The sequence below is a fragment of the Nyctibius grandis genome, chromosome 18 (assembly GCF_013368605.1).
Source record: "Nyctibius grandis isolate bNycGra1 chromosome 18, bNycGra1.pri, whole genome shotgun sequence".
Classification (NCBI taxonomy): domain Eukaryota; kingdom Metazoa; phylum Chordata; class Aves; order Nyctibiiformes; family Nyctibiidae; genus Nyctibius; species Nyctibius grandis.
In genome coordinates, this window is record NC_090675.1 from 8,882,288 (window position 1) to 8,903,409 (window position 21,122).

At 35.3% G+C, this 21,122-nt stretch overlaps 1 protein-coding gene across 1 annotated transcript in view; it reads left to right on the forward strand.

Moving 5' to 3' along the window:
* BRIP1 (BRCA1 interacting helicase 1) overlaps positions 1-21,122 on the forward strand; it is a 55,288-nt gene that overhangs the window by 3,389 nt on the left and 30,777 nt on the right. Inside the window, exons 6-13 of the mRNA XM_068415742.1 lie at positions 5,299-5,592; positions 6,077-6,298; positions 6,819-7,018; positions 10,176-10,308; positions 10,824-10,975; positions 11,513-11,684; positions 11,802-11,939; positions 12,355-12,516. Coding sequence (XP_068271843.1) covers positions 5,299-5,592; positions 6,077-6,298; positions 6,819-7,018; positions 10,176-10,308; positions 10,824-10,975; positions 11,513-11,684; positions 11,802-11,939; positions 12,355-12,516 — 1,473 coding nt within the window. The remainder of the gene's footprint in view (positions 1-5,298; positions 5,593-6,076; positions 6,299-6,818; positions 7,019-10,175; positions 10,309-10,823; positions 10,976-11,512; positions 11,685-11,801; positions 11,940-12,354; positions 12,517-21,122) is intronic.

A 21,122-nucleotide genomic window follows, 5' to 3' on the forward strand; every position in this document is an offset into this window, starting at 1 on the left:
AACCTGTAAACTTTCAATATGTGACAGCGATTGTACAGCAGATATAAATCTGGGTGTTATATTCCCATTTACAGTAGATTTATGACATTATGGAAGAACTTGAAACTAGGACCATGGAAATTAAGTGCCATCAGAGTTTGTAGATTTTATTCTGCTTGCTATGTTGTTTTGTGGTATGTGTAGTAAATGAAAGACAGTATCTGATATTATCATGTGTGCCTTTTAGACCTTAAAATAGTAGTATGGAGAAAGTTGGAGCTGATTATTACAATATATTATAAGAAAAAATGAGTAATAAATATTGCACGTTATTAAGAAGAAAAATCCTGTGTGTTACTGTGATAGATTTACGTTTTGGGTTTGGTTTTTTGTTTGCCTTTTTTTTTTTTTTTTTTTTTTTAAATTACCACTTTCCATGGCAGAAGAATCACATAAGAAGTTGAGATACAAATATGCAGCTGTTTCTGCAGCTTTCTGCTAGGCATTTTCTGCATTTCTTGGTGTTTGAATCTTTGGAAAGCTCGGTAGATATTTGAGTAGGATTTGAAATGCTTTGTGCCACTGAACGTCAATGGGTAGTTTGAAATACAAAGGCCAGCAGAGTGTGCTGTTGATTTTCAAATATAAAGACCTTCCTACCTTCCTTCCTTCCTTGATTGTCAAATTTGCTTCCGTACTTTGGTGTGGATGTCTGAAAAACTTGATTTACAACTTCTAGAAATTTTATGTAATGAAGAAAACTGAAAACTTTTAGTATAGATCAACTAACTGTTAAATAATAAAATACTGAATTATAGTCTGATTTTCTAAGAAAACTCTTCATTTTTGTAACAGTAGTTGAGCTGTACATGGGTGTTTTATAATGTGCTATCCAGGGGTCTGATTTTGCAGATAGACAGTACAGGATACTATTCAAAGGTTAAATACTATACTGTTAACTACTTCTTTAGAAAGAAGTAACCTACGAAGTGAAAGTGTTTATTTCTGTTAAAGTTTCTTTTGAAGAATGAAAGAAGTGTTTATTTCTTTGTAAAAGAGTTTCTTTTTAAGAATGAAAGAATAAGGTATTATTTTCCTGTGATGAACTTTTACTTCAGCAGACTGAGAACTTGTCTGGTATCAAGAACCAACTGCAGAAAGTAAGGCCTTGCTTATCATTAATAGTTCTGCAGCTTAACTGCATTAAGTTTAAGACATGAAGAGCATCACAGCAGAGGCTGTTAGCTATAAAAATGCTTTTCTGGTGTAGTTTATGAAATAAAGTCAGCTGAGGTTATGTTCAACACTTATCATTATGGACTATGTATGATACAATAATGCGATAAAAATATTTTCTTAATCAATGAGATAACCCTGCCTTTGTATAACTTGTGTTTTACTGTAGTCAGTCCTGTGCTTAAAGCAAATTTAGTTTCTTGCCAAGTCCTTCTCATAGCCCAAGAGAGAGAATGTGTTGGTTGTTGTAAGAGCATGAGAGGTGCTGCCCAGCATTGCTGCATCAAAAGAACACCTGTGGATCCAGTGGGTGAGGATCTTCTGGCCAAGGTGACTGCCTGCTCTTACCTGCTTTCAGTCCAGACCCTGGGAATCCATTTCTGTCCTTGTGCTGTTAATTCTTGCAAGAGAGGGCAGTTCTAGTGTGGCTTTTGGTGAGAAATTATACCCTTATGGTACTCTCTTGATTACTTCTGTCAAAGCATACGGTCTGAGAAACTGGGGCAGCTGAGTTAAGGAATCCCCATTTATACTAGGTAAAAAAAGTAAACAGTAAATGGAGAGTAGTGTAACAAACACTTGGGGTATCAAAAAACAACTGTGAAAAGAATCTGTCTTAATGTGCTAGCCCATTGCAGTTTAACATATTGCTTACAACCTTCACAATGGAGTTTGAGTGACTTCTGTTACACATTCCAGGAGACTGGCAGCCTGTTACAATCAGGGTCTGGACTCCAGAATAGGCTAATTTACCACGATGGGATGAAGAAAGTTGTGGATTTGTATTACACGCTCTCACCTGACACCGTATCTGATCCTTTTCCTGCTGATTGACATTTTGAATGAGCTCTTTGAAGCAAGTTCCAGCTTAATTAAAACGTTTGCTTGGTTAGCAGTGATCTGTGAAAGCCTGTGATAAATATTGAACCGGGTTCACCTGCTGGTTACTGTGAGAGGATAAACAGCTGCTTTGTGTACTTTAATCAAGAGGCTGCAGCAGCAGCAGAATACTGTGCTTTTTGAGAGCTTATAAAGGAATAGTTGAAAAGCTCTGGTAGTGTCACTGCTGATATCTTACTAGATTGTGCTTGTGTGATATTTCACACAAGAGGTATTCACTGCTGTATCATTTAGATGGCTTTGTAACCGGGAAATGTAGATGAAGATATGAAGAACTCCTCTTATCTCTTTGTGTTTCAAAGATCATAGCCTCAGTGTTTGTTTAGCTCTATTTTACATGAAGGACAGGTCGGTGGACTTGATTATTCTTTTTTTTTAATCGGACTTCCACGTTTTTGCTGTATAAATATTGATGTGATAGGCTGCTTTATCTATGCCCTGACAGAAGTAAAAACAAGCTGGATTAGCCTGAGGTCCATATAGTCTGGTATCTGATCTCTAGCAGCATCTGTTACTGGATGTTTCTGATTAAATACTGCAGAAAGTAGAGGAGTATCTTTTTTTCCCCCCTCTCCCAAATGAAAATCTCTATCCCAGATTCAAACAGGTGAAAACAGGTTTAGTTCTGAAGCCAGAGGGTGTTATGAAATAGTTTTCTATTGTCTTAGTATTAAGTATTTCTACTCAGGCCCCTCCCCCCAATTCTTTCATAAATAACTTGAAACATTTTCTAATTTTATTATAGTTTAACCGGTATCTCTGTGTTATGAGTCTAAAAATTTGTGTTTTATGAGGCAATACTGCTATGGGAACTGCCATATTGGAGTTGTCACCTTGTTCAGCTGGAGAGTAATGGCAGATTAACACCACGTTAGATTTTGCTGTGTGATATTGCCAATAAATTATTTCTGTAGAAACAGAGAATTAAAATAGTTTGGTTTTAATAAAATTTAAAGATGGCCAAACCATTTTCTAAAGGATAACAAAGAATTCAGGTGCAAATTGACACACTTGAATAACGTGCAAGTAACATGAAGAACTTAACTTTTAAACTATATTTTAACCATTTTCTTGAAGTTTCTCTTCATTCTAAGGGACCTTCTAAAAAGGTTTTATTTATTTATGTATTTTGGGCTAATTATGTCTGTGGCTTTCAGAAATGTTATGACTACTGCAGGCAGTTTTAAACTCATTAGTTACTATAAAATCAGTCTGAGTTTACAACTTACTCAATATTGGTGTTTTTTTAAAACTTTTTTCAAAGGTAATGTTTTAAAACTGGAATACTGGCTAAAGTGCTTCTTAAAGCCAGTATTATACCAATTTCAAACCTTTTAAGAAAAACTTTTAAGGCCACCTGTAAAATACTGTAATTTATAAGCCTTACACATAAGAACACTTAATTATTTTCATAACAGAGAAATATATCTGGGTTTTTTTTAAAGCCGCCTTCTGTTCATGTTTATGTATGTATTTGTTTGAACTGCATTTTCCTTTTGTTAGAACAACTTTTGCAAAATAGCTGCCTGCTTGGTCCTAATATTTTTCTATTACTTTTATTTGGCAAACTAAATGTGAGGCTTAGCATTAGCAGTGAAGTATTAGTGGTGTGGTATCATCTTGGAATTCTGTGTATTCTTTTTACCTCTGAAAACCCATCTGACTTGAATTAAAATTAGAATATGAACATGCTCTTAAAGGCCCTACCTAGTAACTGCTTCAGTTATATTAATTGTTAGCATGGTAATGTGGTTTTCATTATTTCAAGGACCAAAACAGAATATAGATGATAGAAATATCAAGGTACAATTTGCATTGCCGTTTTCTGTGTGGGTACAAACCAAGTATTGCCACATATGTAACATATACCATATGTCAGCTGTTTCCTGCTTCGCTGTTGACAAGAGCCCCATTCATAACTCTTCTTTTTATCCTTTCAGTGAATAAGTAATTATTCAATATAGAAGGCAGGATATTTGGAACTGGCTATTTAATGTGGCAGCACACCGTAATGAAATCTGCTGTAACTGGCAACCTGAGAGGGGAATGTAACAATTCCAGCATGGGTGTAACTTTATCTGCTTTGAGGGCCTGTTTATTTGGCACATCAGTGAACCTTTTATCCCAGTGAGTGACAGCTCCAGAAGGGTTACATTTACATGGTTTCTATCATGTATTGTAATATGTAATGGCGGACAAGGCTGAGTGGGACGAAGGGAAACACGAACTTGCTTTTCCTCGGAGTGGAGGCTAAAAGACAGCTTGATCCCCAGAATTGTGGTGTAACACATGGTATGGCTTAGCATTTGCTTGTAATGGATAATCTCCTTAAAAGGAGAGGGAGGAGTATTTGAGCAGGCAACTACATGTTGTTACTTGCACCATCACCTGAAAATCAAATACAAACTCTTTTACACTAGAAGAATTCATTATTTTTTATGGGAGGTGCGTGTGGACGTGGATACTCCTGAGTTGTTTTCTCTGTGTCTTTTCACACTAATTATTACAATTTTGTGACAGTTGTTCCAGTATTTTATATTATGGAAGATGGTGCTTCTCAGGAAGAAAAAAATTGGCTTTTAACAAATATTTTACAGGATTAGGTTCTGTGTAGAATCGTTCCCTATCTGTCTTTTATTCTTATAGTTACTAGATGGCCTTTGACATAATGGCATGGCAAGCTTGTTTCTAAACGAGAGTATATGACATAGTCTGTTTTATCTGCAAACAGATTTCATTAAACTGTCTAGATTTCTTCTGCTTGCTTTAAGGAAAAATGTTTTCAGTATTTTAATGTGGGTGTCTGTCATGAGGTTTTCTTCATTGAAGGTGCTGGACTCTTCTTGTTCTGTAACAGAAGTGTCCTTATGCTGAAGCTTAAATGTGAGAAGTTTATTTGCATTATTCACATGTGTAAATAGTCCACTGGAATAATAATTCTTTCTATGACTGGGTTGGGATAAAGTCGTATCTAGTGATTGCTAGAAGCTTTTCAAGATTTTCAGGCATGAGGACATGGTGTGTATGCTTTAACATTTTTAAACTTTTTAATAGGCCAACCTGCTGATTTAACAGGCTATCTTGAACTATCCTAGAGGACATTTTCTAAATAGACCATAAGCAGATTGAGCATGTTCATTTTAGTGGGGGATTCTGTTAATCTTTTTCTCTTTTGGGTTGCAGTCTTCTGGTCCTTGCACTGAGTGTTCCTGTTCTTCTGGAAAAGAAGCTGATAAAGATACTAGTAACACAAAGAAGAAAGAAAATGGAGATCGGCCCTTCATTCCCAAAATATTTTTTGGAACACGAACACACAAGCAAATATCCCAGATTACCAGAGAGCTGAAGAGAACAGCGTATTTCAGTGTCCCTATGACAATTCTCTCTAGTCGGGATTATACCTGTATTCATCCAGTGGTATCTAGTAGTGGTAGTAACAGGAACGAGATGTGTGTAGAATTGCTGGAAGGAAAACATGTGAGTAATTTTGTTTCAGAAAATGAGCATTCATTTAAACATATTGAAATGAAAGGTAGTTGAACAGTTGGAATGAGTAGCATTTTTGACTTCTTTATGTTGGTTAAATGCCTCTGATAATTTGGTTTGAATTAAATATTAACTGTTAGAAAATGTTGATACATGGTATCAATACTGAAAAAGTATATGACGATAGGAATAATATTAATGACTGCTAGGTTAATGTTCTCAGTAAGACTTAAAAGTCGTTGGTTTTATAGTTGAAGAAGAAAGAAGTGTCCTTTATCAATGTACATTTTAGGAAGATGGATTTTGGCTATTTCTTTCTGACATGATGTGTTTTTTGTTATTGTCCGACATAAAAGGTAGCTGTTAGAAATGTTTCGAGGAAATAAAGTCAAATGCACATAACAACTTGGAGGATTTAAGCTTACTTGGTTTTCATTGTTTTTTGTAACCACTATCTGTGCTTATTTGCTTTTAGGGCAAGTCCTGTCTTTACTATCATGGTGTTCATAAACTCACTGAACACCATGCCCTACAGTCTGCACATAGGGTATATCAGGCTTGGGACATTGAAGATCTGGTGAGCCTGGGAAAGAAGCTTCGTGCCTGTGCATATTTTGCAGCCAGAGAACTCATGATGGGCGCAGATATTGTATTTTGTCCTTATAATTATCTTCTAGACCCACAGATACGGGAGAGTGTAAGTATATTTGTAAGAAGATTGCAATAACTGAAGTTAAAGGGGAGTTAGAAACATAATGTTTGGTGGCTATGGTCAAATGAAATCTGGTTTGTATCCAAAATATTATCTACAAAATAACTCCTGAGTTAAAGAATTTTTTCTTTTTTTTTTCTCTTTTTTTACCTCCCCAAAATGAGCATTTCTGTATTCCAAGTAATGCTTCCACTGGTCTCATACTCTAGCTGATCAGTCACATGTTTTTTTTCAATCAGTGGAAAAGAAACCCTTGCAGACTTCACAGTTGTTTTGTTTTTGGAGTGTGTAGTAGGTTCGGATTATATTCATCTAGGCTGAGACAAGTTTTTTTTGCCCCCAGCCCTCCCCCAGTTGTTTTCTGGGTTATAGAAATTGGATCAAAAAGCTGAAAACTCTTGCTTACACCGTGATGCAGAATATGCTCTTTTTTAACAGGATCCTGTTGCTGTTTCTTGTTAATGTCTTTCACTCTGTTTTACAAGGTAATAATTTTCTTTTTTAGATGGAAATTAACCTAAAAGGCCAAGTAGTCATTTTAGATGAAGCCCATAATATCGAGGACTGTGCTCGGGAGTCAGTGAGCTACAGTGTTACAGAAAGTCAACTAAGAGCTGCTCGAGAGGAGCTAGATTTAATGGTCAATAACAACATCAGGCAGAAGGATCATGAGCACCTACGGGCTGTGTGCTGCTCTTTGACAAAGTAAGGCAACTCTTTCTAATTTCATTGTATCAATTAGTATTTTTTTTAAAATTACATTTGGATTCCTTTTGCTGGTGTAATTTACTGGTTACAATATTGCATCAGATAAAATGCAACAAAGGTATACTTCAAACTATGCAGTCACCTGATTTTTCATTTCAGGAATCCAGAGGGGTTTCATCTATTTAAAAAAACCCACTTTTGTCTTAAAGGGAAGCCTTGAAATTTGGTTTTGGAAAGTATGTTACACTCTTGAATGATGTGCTGATCTTTATGGGGCTTACTGTCTTAGTTTGTGAAGTTCCGTATGAAAATTTTACCTAAGATAAATGATTTTATCTTTCACATGCTTCTGTTTGCTTATATGACATATAGTAATAGCATTATTTTGTCAAAAAATTAATTAGTTCACATTTATAAAATGCTTTCCGAACCTTGGACAGCAAGTGTTTGGAACAGGTTGGAATCTGATTGGAATCTGTTTGGAACAGATTCTTCATAGTTGGGAGCGGTTTTGAAAGCAAGAGTTGATCAGTTAGGCAGAAAGAAGCTGAAAAAACAGAAAATGTCCTTTTCTCTGCTTCTTTCTGTACCCAGAGGGGAAAAGGTAGAGCAAAAAAGAAGGCAAAACCCAGAAACTATGGAGACAGAATTGGAAGGGGAAGACTTGAGCAGAAGTTGAATATCATGACAGGGCATGGAACAAAAGCAAATGGACTGGGGCAGAAGCCCAGGAAGGAGGGAAAGAAACAAGGGGTCAAGAGCAAAAGTCTTTTGGGTGGGATGGGAACCCAAGAAAGTTGAAACAATGTCAGAAGAGTCTATCACCACTGGAGAATTTGGAATTCAGCTTTGTAACCCTTAATTTTTGAACCATTCTTTTGGTGGATCCAGGGACTGAAAGAGTTCAGAAACACACTGCTAATGAAACCTTGAAAAACAAAGTCAGCAGAATAAAAGTGAATAATGATGCAAGTGGTTTTGAAGTTAACTGAACTCTGATTCCGTGCATGTCAAATTGTCATTTTGTTCCATTAGTGGCTGGTGAAATAGACTTTGGAGTATGCTAGAGCAAGTAGTTCACCATTTTTCGTATCTCTGTATTCAGAGAGTTAATGTTTGTGTTAGAGAGATAAGTGACTTTTTCTTTTTTTTCCAGAAGGTAATTCTCCTACCTTGGATATTTCAAATGTTAAATTTTAGTAAAAGATGAGAACAGCATGGCTGGAGATTTGATTGCCTCGAGCTTTTTAACCTTATCAGAAAAACTAAGGTTGATTGTCTTGGCAAATCTGCCAATAGCATGAAAAGCAGTTGTTGGAAAGCAGAAGACTGGGTGTAAATAGCCAGTAATTGGTAAAATATTGTTGCATAGTGACGTGGCTTTGCCAAATGCATGGGTGATTAGAAGAATCTTACTCCAGTTATAAAGATCCTGGGCCCTCATTCCAGAAAGCACTTAAGCATGGGCTTAGTGCCACAGAGGTGCTAAAATGGCCTTTCTGAGGAATTTGAAGATACACCAGTAGAGGTACACTGGCAAGCTTTTCTGACGAGATGCAGATTTATCAGGACAAATTACTTTGTTTGATGGAATAAGTTGTGTCAACAATGGGATTTTCTGGTAGAGAGGGATGGAGCAAATATACTTTCTTGAACTGAAGGCATGTTTGTAACATTCATTAAATCTTTTCTTGAAAATACTGTATACACCAATTTGCACTTCAAAACCATAGATATCTTTCTGGGAATCAAGCTAATTTTATTTATGCTTACTGCTTTACTCTAAAAATAAATTAACAGGTATTTCAAGTAAATGCTTTAATGTTAGATTTAATTGGATGGAATTTATTCTAGAAATTGCTTTTTTTGTGATATTTTAGTATTAGGAAGGTGGTTGTGTTAAGTTTGTATTTGCATTTATAGCATGACCGTTTCAGAAGTAAGTGATGGTGTTTGAAGTTCATAACAGGGAAACAGAAGTTTTACATTTTCTGAAATGTTTTATCCATTGTAAATCTGTTTCATTTCTGTCATAGTGGCCTTTTCCTAATTTTAGTTCCAGGTCTTTTTGATGTCACGTGTGAGGAGATGGGGCAGAGTACTACACTGGTGAAGTTCTGCCTGTGTTAGAGACCATCATTCCTTAATAAGATAAAGCAAATTACAGCCAAATAAGTGATTGTTATGGTAGTATTTATGGATTTTTGTTTGCATTTAACCTGATAAAATGAAAGGCTTTTTTAATTCTTACATTGATCAGATTATTTGCAGTGACAGGACAGGAAATCTGGAACTGAAACAGTCCCTAAGCCTTGTTGCTTTGTTGATAATGATTAACTGATTTTACAGATAAATATTTTGAACTGTTGTAGAAATGACAGCTGTCTTTCTGATGCCTCCTGCTGGTTGATGGAACAGACAGCTTCGGCATTTCCCGAGAGGGAGGAAGCTTACCTGCTTTTCTAGACAGAGGGAAGGTCTTGTAGTACTGCAGGGATGATGGAGGGCACATTCAGTTAGAGAAAATTTTAGCTCTGCTGCAAATGAGATGATCTGCATGTTTAGATCATGGTTTTAGAAAGTCCTATCACGTTTTACATTGTATGTCCAATTATAATTCTGCTTAATATTCACATTGTATCAGAGTTACAAACACCTGTGGGGGGGTTAAAATGTGCACTTTTTATTGCCTCACTTGACTTTACTGTGTATAAATATCAAAAGTACTCCTTTCGTGTCTCAAGATTTGTCCTTAATAGGAAAGCCTGCAATTGACAGGGATGATAAACCAACTTGCATCAGTTAAAGTAATAATGAGTGTCTTTAAAAGTACAACAGAAATCTTCCTTAAATGAACCTGACATGTTATATCATAAGAGCAGATTATATCTTAATCCTTTTTCTTTATTATCAAGATATTATATGATAAAATATAAACGTATAGGCACAAATTTTCTTCTCACTTCAAGAGCAGTTCCGTAGAAGTTAGTTCAACAGTGAAAAACTGACATAAGGAAAAGCAGAATCTCTCTGCTTCGATGTAGTAAAATATTTATCATCACAGAAGTCTGGTGCCATTTTTGAGGTTTGGTTTGTACCTCCAAAGTCTCTCTAAAATTAATGCTGAAATTATTTCTGATTTCTCTTTTTACAGCTGGTTACAGGAGAGCTCTAGTCAACTAGTAGAAAGAGCATATGAAACTTCCTGTAAGGTTTGGAGTGGAAAAGAAATGCTCACCATTTTGCATGACATGGGAATAACTGGTATTAGTTTTCCTATTTTACAGGTAATGTTGTATGCTATATAAATGAGTACCAGAGTGCGTAATATTGATGTTGTTAAACATCTTAAAATGTATCTAAGTTAAATGCTAACACATCTTTTAATTTACTGCCATATTGAAAAGCTGTCTGTAAATGATACCTGGTGAAAACCAGGAGTAATCCACTTGAGCTACTGGAATTTGTAGAGAATCAATGTTTTAAAGGATATAATTGATCATGTACAGTTATTTAAATTGAACCATTGAGTCAGTGATAGTTTTTTCTGTTCTATCCATCTGCATTTTTATTGACTGTTGAAATGTATTTACCCTATTTTCAAGCTTATCCCTCCTTTTTGTGTAAGCCAAGTATGTTAAAAACGTTACTTTTCCTTTCCAATTCTGCCTTCAGTCTGGCTTTATAGGTATCTTAGGAGAACTTTTAAAACAGTGTGCTGATAGTCTTGTGTCTGTATTAGCTTTGGTTTTGAGAAGATACTTAGAATGTTGTTAATGTGGAATTTGTTTGCCTGTTATAGAAACATCTTGCTACTGTCCTGGAAAAAGAAGAAAAAATATCAGTGCTCGGTAGAGAGGAACTTATTGAGATACCGATTGTGAGCCCTGCCACCCAGATTGTGCTGAAAGGGTTATTCATGGTTCTTTTATGTCTTTTTAAAGATAATAGCAGGTCAGTGCAAATAGCCTGAGCTGTGCAGTTGTATTTGATTCAGGTGCTTTGCCAAAATGCCTCTTTCATTTGTGCCACACTTCAGTTATGGTGTCTGGCTTTTGAGCAAAACTAACATTTCAGAAAGCTTTGGAAAAATCTATGTGGAAGAATTTAAATACTACCAAATTATTTTTTTCATTCATAAATGAATTCAAATATTGAAGAAATTTATTTGAAGGTTAGGTGTAAATTTTTCTTGCTGTGTTGTCGAGTTAAATATGCACGGGTTTTGTTTTTCTACATAGCACTTACCACTTGACTGTCTTGATATCTTGACTACTCATGCCAGCAGTTACTAAAATTTTCTGATTTAAACATTTAAAAATATTAATTATTTTAAAGTTTCGCTGTTTTTTTCTGAAATTATAAAATTATTTTTTATACTTAAATTGTAAATGCATTGTAGCAACACTGTCTTTGCTTTGTATGAACTTAATGCTGACAGTTTGATTGCTTAATTGTAGTTTTTATTGGTATTTATATATCCCTATATAGGTATGCAGACGACTACAAAGTTGCTCTACAACAAACGTACACTTGGATGAATGAAAACCAACCTGATGTTTCAGATACAAGTACCTTCTTTCCACGGCCCAAGCATAAAAGGAGTTTGCGGCAGAAAACCCTCGTCCGCATGCTTAATTTTTGGTGCTTGAATCCCGCCGTGGTAAGCTGAGTGCGAAGTAGGAGGCCTTAAGTAATTTGAGTGATAACAAATACATATAAGATCTTAAAGTGATTGTATTGATTTTTCTAAATTCCTTCTTTTCATTCCCTAACCCAGGCTTTTTCAGACTTAAGTGATGTTAGAACAATTGTTCTGACGTCTGGTACACTCTCGCCAATGGATTCATTTTCTTCAGAGCTTGGCGTGAAGTTTTCTATTCAGTTGGAGGCAAATCACGTTATTCGGAACTCACAGGTAAACTCTTGCATTGTTGTTCCCTCTCCTGAGGTGTAATGCTGGCCATTGTAAAAGAACCAATAACTTGCAAATAAAAATGATTGCAAACCCATTCCGTAAGTAAAAAGAAATGTACAGAACAGACTATTTGCTTGAATTAATGCAATTGTAAAGTACATTTTCAAATTAAAAAAAGGGGCAGTTTTTAGATATATACTCCCCTGGAAAAGTTGAAGTCATGCTATTTTGGTAATAGCCATCTTATATCAGTCATTGCACTTTCTCTTCTGTTTTTAAGTGCTGGAATTAATCAGTTTAGAAATATCTCAATATTTTCCTTCACACTTAAATTTTAATCGTTTAACCTAATGTAATTTAATGCAGTTTGTGTCACATATTTTAGAATTAATTTTTTTACTATGAAATACACCAGGTTTGGGTTGGCACTGTTGGAGCAGGCCCTAACGGGCGGAAGTTGTGTGCCACGTTTCAGCATACAGAGACCTTTGAGTTCCAAGATGAGGTGGGAGCACTTCTGCTTTCAGTGTGTCAAACAGTCGGCCAAGGAATTTTGTGCTTTTTGCCATCCTATAAGGTAATCTTAATTCATATTCTTATTCTAAAAACACACTCACTCTACTTGAAAATGTAATGTGTAATCTTGCTTTATGCGTCAACATATAAATGTCTTGTAATAACACATTGTGATTCTATTATATTGTAATTTCTTGGATGTCGTATTGGCTGGCATACGAGTTTGTTTTCATGAAAAAACATGTTCATATTTGTTTTCAACAGATGTCTGTATTTTAGTTAATGAGTACAGTTGGTCCAATTAGTTTTACAAAAAAAAAAAAGCCAGACTGATGGGCAGTTTTTTTTCTTAAATTGTTTCCCTGAATGTTTTGAAATTATTTAAAAAAAAAAATAAATCTCCTCCATGTAAGCACACATCATGAAAGAAAACTTTATGTGTATAACTCAGCAGCAAGAAGGCCTTTGTGTGTTCTTTATATGGTATTTGAGTGCAGTATTCATCCAGTTAATTTCTTTTTTCCTTGTTTCTTGTTCCATTTCACTGCGTTGGAGATTCTAGTATGTTTTTCTTGAGTCGGGGGAATTGCTCACTGGCTTTGGCTGAAAGGAATCAAATTTCTCAATTTCTACTATGTGATACGTAATTTCACTGGCAACAGATATCTGATTATGGTTAATCTGCACCTCACGGAAGTTCTGCTTTATTCTCTTTTAGTTCTTACTGTTATTTATGGTCAGCTCTGAGGAACAGGAATATAAACCTGCAATATAATTCCATAATTCATGCCCATTTTTCTCATAATACTTTCAAGAGTGTGACTTTTTTCATTTTAAGCCATCATTTATTATTTTTAAAAATCCTCTCAACAAGCAAACCAAAAACTTCTCAAAAAAAAAAACCCCAAACCCAAAAAAATCCCATCAAACAAACAAAAACCCCAGCATAATGGAAATAAAGGTTTCAGACCATTTCCCTTGCCTCTAAGGTTCCTTAACAGAGAATATTTTTAAAAAAATGAAATAAAAATGTTTTCTTCTTTTTCTCAAAACCTTCATGTTAGTTCTATTATTTAACTGAAGTGGCTGCAAAGTGAGGGTTTTTTCTTCACTGGGTGTCTATAAAGAATTACAGTCATCAGTGCAATTACTGACAGTAACCATTAGGTGACCACATTAGACCAGGTAATGTACAGTCACTGACAAAAGCAGATTACTGACTATAAATTTATCTAACCCAGCTCACAGAACTCTGCACTTACATGCCACATTAACGATCTGAAAATAACTTTTGCATTCAATTTATTTAAGAATTGGAATGGGAGCATATTTCAGTTTTCACTGTGATTATTCTTTTACTAAAATGTATAATGTTGAACAGTGTGTGATAGCTGATCTCATGTATACAGACCTGACAAATATATATGGATGTGTTTATGAGAATACTAATCTGAATTGAAAGTATAGAGAGACTTTATAATGACATTTAATAAAGAAGGGAAGAGATTGCTGGACGGCTCTGGTACCCTCCCCCTCTCGCTGCCCTTATGTTTTACTGAAAGGTCACACGTTGAGTGTTTTTTTTTTCTTTGTGGGAACACTTCCATGATCCTAGTGAAAGTATTGACAAATAGAAATTGCAGACAATTGAAGGGTGATATTTTAAAATCACATTGCCAATACTTTTCTATGGATGCCCTTTTTCATTCTACTTCTTTTATTCTGGTTTGGGTTGCCTTTAAGTCTGAGATTAATATGTTGAAAACACAGAATAATGTAAGCATAAGCATATTAGTACAGGGAAAACAAGGTATTTTTCTTTCATCATCATACAGACTATTGCTTTGCTGCACATTTGCGTTTCAAAACTGAGTTTCAGACATTTTCATGGGGAAATTGCTACGTGTCTTTAAAAAACTGCAGCTTTTAAAGAAATTGTTCAAGGCTATCAAGATCTGATTAATATATGTGGTCATGTACCTCACTAATTATTATGAGTTAAGCAGATTGTTTGAGGGCTCAAACTATTGTCTGAGTTGGAGTTTCAACTTTGGAATAAGTGAAAAATTAAGACTTTTTAGATGTCTGGAAGGCTGAGGGTGACGCTCTGAATTTTGAGTACCATCTATCCAGGTAATTTGATGGAGCTTAAATTTAGGCACGTACATTGGATTTCAGTTTGGTTACACTTACAGATGCATTTTTCAGTTCAACATTCTGTTTTAGTTTTAAAAATTAGTGGCTCAGCAATGATGTCCTTTGCTCTGCACCTCCAGCAGAAGCCCTGTTTCTTGGGTGCCTCTGGTTTAGTACCTCCCTTTCAGCACTCATGCTGCACATTTTTACCTGTTTGCCTGAAAACCTCTTTGACAATTATCCCTAATTATTTTGCTTTGTAAATAAAGTTAATTTTATTTTTCTTTAACATAAAGCACATTATTAACTTAATTCAGGTAGTAAATTGCATGTTACTTTCCTTGTTTGTATATAAGGAGAGTGCTGGAGGCAGAAATAGCATCTCACTGCACCTTCATTCACTTCTGTTCACTTTAGACTTTTGTTCACTTTAATAGAATGTAGGTATATGTTCTTTTTTGTTGTAAGAACAGTAAATCAACACTTCTTGGCCTCAGTCTATGGGAATAGAAAGAATGGAAGGTGTAACACCTGCCCCAGGAAGCAGAAATTGAGAACCCTGCCTGACACAGTTTGTGAACAACGATGTTGGGACCCTAGAGCTAGCACCCAAGTGATGTTCCCTTACTGCTTGTCCTGTTATTCAGAACTTCATTACACAAAGTCAGAACTAAAATAAATTTATGGCAGAAATAGAATTAATAATACCATTTGAACTTCCCAGTCTGGAATTTAAGGGGCTTTTATGAGTAATGTTTATTTCTCTATTTTTTGTCTGGAATTTCAGGTTGTTTTTTTATACATTAAAGAAGTAATTACCAATACTTGGTAAAAGTGATGACCCCTGTATTCATGTTAGAGCTGGAGAAACAAACTCTGGCGGAAATGTAACCATTTGTTTCAGACTTCTGAAATGTATAATAGAAAAAAGATCTCATACTCACCTAGAAGAGATATCAACCTACTAGAAAGTTTCCATGTGCAAACAAATAGAGAGCAAGTAAAATTTCTAAATGTCACCACATTAACCTAATCATAAAATGAGAAAACTGGATGCTGCTTATAGAACATCTGAGATGAATGTTACAAATGTCAGCAGAGTACCCTGCTGCAGGAGCTAACATTTTCGTCACACACTCCTCCCAGTGCTAATGCGTGCAAAAAGCACCCATTAATGGCTTGCATTTTTCTCTATTAGCGTTTCTTCAGGTAGATTATTTCCTGGGAGATTCTAGATTTCTTTGAAACAGCTGTCTACTGCCGGGAAGAGGTAGTAGTCACTTGTCTATATTTTGCTCTGGAGTGCTGCTTACAACAAGATATTTATAATCTGTAGAATGTTATTCAACTGTTTTGTAAAGAATTTAGGCCACAACATTGTAAGCCTGCGTTCTTTCCTAATGATCAGTTTAAGAAAATACTTTGTCAGGCTGAGAAAGTACTTTCCAAAGACCATTTTACCTAATGTATGAACTGCTGTTATTGCAAAAAATTCTGAATTAAAAATAATTTGCCTGTTATCTTCCCCTGTGCCCCTCCATCCCCTGTTTTGTTTTGATTTTTATTTATTTTTTTAAATCAAAGCAGCTGTAGCAGAAAGAGATCAATGCAGTTTTGTGGGAAAAGTCTGCCACCTTGTTATCTATGTATAATTTGGAATTACTAGATGCTGTGTGAATACAAAAAAAGCCTTTATCTTAATCAAGTATATGAAAAAACGTATTTTTCATGGAAGAGTGACCGTTTAAAATATACGTATGGCAAATATCCAAGGTTAATAATGCAATGGAGGAAAAGGTATGAATGAGAACAAAACAGTGCATCAGATTAGATACATCTCCACATTCAATAGGTGTCTGTTGGTTATGAACAGCTGTGATGACATGTTTCATGAATGGAGCCATCTACAATAACATACAAATTTTTGTTGTTATTATCAGAGTTCTGGCACATTGACTTTTTTTTTAAAAAATAAGCTTAATCTTAACATTTACTAAATTGCAAACCTAGATCATTTTTAGGGCTACTAAAACTGGTGATACTATGCAACAAAAATGCATTTATGTGGGAATCAGTAGCAACTCCAGCAAGAACACTCTATAAAAGAGAATATCAGAAGGTGAAAAGATTACTCAGAAATCTAAGATGCTTTTAAACAAGATTAAGATAAGGACCATTAGGGTTCATGTCGCCGACCTGTCTGCATTAAGATATATCTTGCCTGGTGCCTGCATCTTAGATGATTCATTCAATATGTGTCATATCAAAGTCAAGGTATCCAGCAAGGAGAAAAATGCTAATGCTTATAAATTTTAGTGATAATCCATCATGATGAATTAACTGACCTTTCTTTAGTAGCTTTTTTTACAAAATAAGCTTTGGACAATAATGTTAATGTTGGTGTTTTGTTTTGTGTTTTTTTTTTCCTGTGAGGCATTGTTGGTTAATTTGTATCTGCTAATTGTTGAGCCGTAACTTGGAAGTAAAATTTTAAAAATAAGTTGCTCGAAAGGCTTTGAATGCCTTTTTTCATCAGTAAAACTTATGACCTGATAAGTATTCTTCTCTTGAAAATCCAATATTTCCTCACTACTTTTTTCTTTTTCTCCTGTACCTTTAAGATGTGGTGTTCTGCATTGATTCAGATTAATCTTATTTCTTTTGTATCTGCTTTCCTTTACAAAGCCTTAACTTTTGATTCAAATTAATCGTATTTTTTTTGTATCTGGTTTCCTTTACAAAGCTTTAACTTTTGAGGTCAAATAGCATTTTTACTCAGTAGTTACACAGTATTGCCATGTATTTTGCATTGTACAAATAGTTTTGTAGAGGGAAATATCTTGGAAAAATGAAGAATATGTCAAGAAATACTAGCCTAAAAAGACAGAATTAGTAACTGCTTTGTTGTCTGTCTCATGAACCTCTTAGAAGTGGCTGCATGATCGAAATCTACATTTTAAAAATTATTTGCTCTTTCTCACAACTAAACAATATTTGCTGGAAAATTGTTGGACTGTCTAGAGCTTCTGCTGTCACTGCAGTGATTCCAAAGGGTGTTAAAGAGTAACTACCAAGTCCTGTGTTGGAACAAAGTGGTCTAAGGCATTTGTTTCCTAGAACACTTTTCTTGTCTTTTTTTCAGACTGATTTATCTCTAGTAAGGTTAGTTGGTATATCCTAAAGAAGGTTCTCATACATCCTATATTAAATGGTGTTTTCGAGTTTTCCTGTTCACCAGCCCTTCGTTGGGAGCTGGAATTGAGGAAAAGAAGAGAACAAAATAAAAGAGGAAACAGGAATTACAAGGCTAATTGAAAACTCTGCTCCATTATTGAAGTAGCACTTTTGTAACTAAGGGTGTAGTTTAAAAGCAACCAAAACCAGGAGAAAATAATTTTTAGGTCACTAACACAGGTGCTATTGAACTTGAGGTTTAAATATAAGGGTAAATATTTGCAATACAGTCAACTCTAACAACAGTTAGTTGTTAGTTTTCCATGCCAGTGAGTACGTCACGAGTTTTGTGTACAATATGCCTGGGACCAAACTATTCAATATCCAATCTTGAATACATCTGGCAGTCTCAATCATGCTGCTAATGAACAAATACCCTTCATAAGTTGGCATTGCCACGTGCTATGTTAGTTAGGAAGGCAGAACTATTAACGTGTAGGTACAGACCAATTAATGCTGCATTGCATTTGCTGTTTCCCTTGAGAGTTTTGGGGTAAGGTTATAAAAATACACATCCAGTAACTTTTGTCACTTGCAAAAAATAAATGCTGAACTTCATCTTTGAGTTTCTATGTGTCATAATTTTAAGAGCTGCTAGTTTAGAGTTTAAGTTCTGTCAGTCTCATCTCCTTTTCCTGTTCTCTTGGCTGATCATGTTTTCTTCAGAGAGAACAGACAGGACTGAGTGACAGCAAATCCATTTGGAATGGAACACCTCTGTTGTCTTGGCTCCCTTTCCACGTTTAAGGTATCAACCAAAGCTGTAGTGAAGTTGCAGACAAGTGTTGTTTATCATTCTGTTGACAAACCATTCTTGGTGGTATTACACAACTTTAGGCAAACAAGCCTTAACAATATTAATTAACTCTGTGAGCAGTGTGGAGTGTGCCAATAGGTCTAACTTGTGCTGTTTTCAAACAGACTGAGAATCTTCAGGTTCAGTCTAGGTAGTAGTTTGGGGTGGGACCTCAGTTTAACCTCTGACTATCGCAATCTTCTGCCTTCGCACAGCAGTGTGTCTGCATTAGATAAGAGCCCGAGTCCTTGCATGTACTGTCTCCTGGCCTGGACATAAATGTGGCACCCCTATATATGACAGGCTGAGGGAGGGATAAAGTTTCAGGATTAATTCTGAAGGTCTGGCTCTTCTTAGTTTAAGACAGAGCCATTTTCTTACTGAGATTTGTGTGAGGTTGGTAGAAGTTATTTTTTTTTAAAAAGTCTGTGTCAGAATGGCAGAAAATGAATTGGTCGTAACACTGAAGAAAGAACAGAATATTTTCATTTCTACAACTTTGCTGAAAAACAGTTTTGTAAATAAATTATAAGAAAGCCTTTTTTTTTTTCTGCCATCAATTAAAACAACCAACACTTCCTTCAGACAACTTTTACTTATTTAATAAATTACTTCAATAAATTTACAAAAGATGGTAGTCTGTTTAGCGAGGCCTATTAAAAGCATTAAGATTTGAGCACTGGCTGTTAAAATGAGTAAATGGCAATATCATAAAGTTAAACAAATGCCAAAAAACATTTTCCAGAGTGCTGGGATTGTAACAATACCATTAATGAGGGCAAAGAGGTTTTAATGCAATTTGCACATTCTAAAGTTTCAAAAAGAGGTTTTGAGTTAGTGCATTATTAATGTTCTGAACATCTGGAACTATGTAAGAGCCATGGACATTGAGCAAGTGCAGGGTTTCCCCACTAGGTCTGATGCTGACTGATTTCCTCCCTAGCGAAAAGCTTGTTTTAAGAAGTTTGAGACAGTAAAATGACAATATCCAGATAAGAGATAAACATTCCACAGTGTCTTTTTTGCTTGTAGCGTGTATTGAGGAAAAATTGGTAACCATTAGATTTATGCAGTTAAATGGTGAATTTGAAATTAAATAGGAAAATAGTTTTTTGCACCACAGATGGTTGCTCCGTGATGCAGTTGCACTGGTTGCAGAGTGCTTATGTGAGGAAATATCTAGTAACATTCGGTGGGTTCCATAAAATTGCTTACATTTTTCTGTTAGGTATATTTAGGTATAACATGCAGGGACAGATGCTTTATCAAGAGTAATATTCTTGATATTCCTGTTGACAGCCGTAGGAGTACTTCGAGGAAGAGATTTACTCCTGTGTGTAAATATTTGCAGGATGTAGAAATCTGTTCACACCAAGTATGTTTTATGGCAGAAGTTTGTTCTTTGAAGTTACATAAACATTAACTTTCTGCATAATTTTAATGGTATAGAATGTAATTTACACTGTTACAGCTTTAAAATGATACAGGAAACAATGTTTCAATGTGTCATCTAGTTTTAGATGTTTTAACTAGAGCTAATATCCAACATCACATTCATTGGGATGAAAAGAAAGGAGGCCCTTAAACAAGCTGGCATATTGGGGTAAGTTACGAAATAATTGTAAATTAATAATGATACTCGCTTTCTGCACAGCATTTGCTTTCTGCTCTCAAGGGAAAGGCATTCTCTTACTCCAGAAGCCTTATTTGTTTGAGCCAAACAGCTGCAACGGTGCTATTACAGTATGTAAGAAACCCTAAGAACAAGAAAAGACTTTAGGGAATAGAATTCTGTCATCCTTGCTATCTCAAATTATGTGCAAGTACCTAACAACAAAAGTAAAGTAAAATGATGGAAGAGTAATTAAACAACATGCGAGAAGTGCTCTGTGTGTCTTTCCTGGCACTAACGACTCTGTGCAATGCCCCTGGAAGTCACTGGAGTTTTTTCAGTGCCTGCTGAGGTAGGGCTCATGACACTGAAGTGACCCTTTGGGGTTTTTTATTTTTCTTTGAAAGGAAAGGCTTAGTGCCAGATTCTAAAGCCGTGTCTTTTGCCTTGCTCTGATGAAAATCTTAGTAAAGTGATTTCTGTCTGAGGGGGCATAATTTTGGGAAATATGTGATCTAAAAAACCCAAATTGTAATGACTCAAAACCTGTGCATTTCAACATTTGTACCTAGTTAATGTAGATGGAATTTCCTTTTACTTGTTGTACACTATTGTTTCTTCATTGCTTGTTTTTCACTCTTACTCTTCCTTGGTAGTTTTCTTTCTGATCTTTATCTCAGCTTCTTCATGTTTTATAGGCTTTTTTTTTTACTCCCATTAATCATATCCAATATCTACTTTCAGTTTTATTCTCCATTTTTTCATCATTTAAACATTTAAATGTCTGTAATATAAACTGTCTAGCTATTGGGGCCCTCGCATTCATCTAAAAGAACAATTTTCAGGCTTGGTGTGCATTATCTGAGGTGCCTTTTGAGAGCTCCAGTGG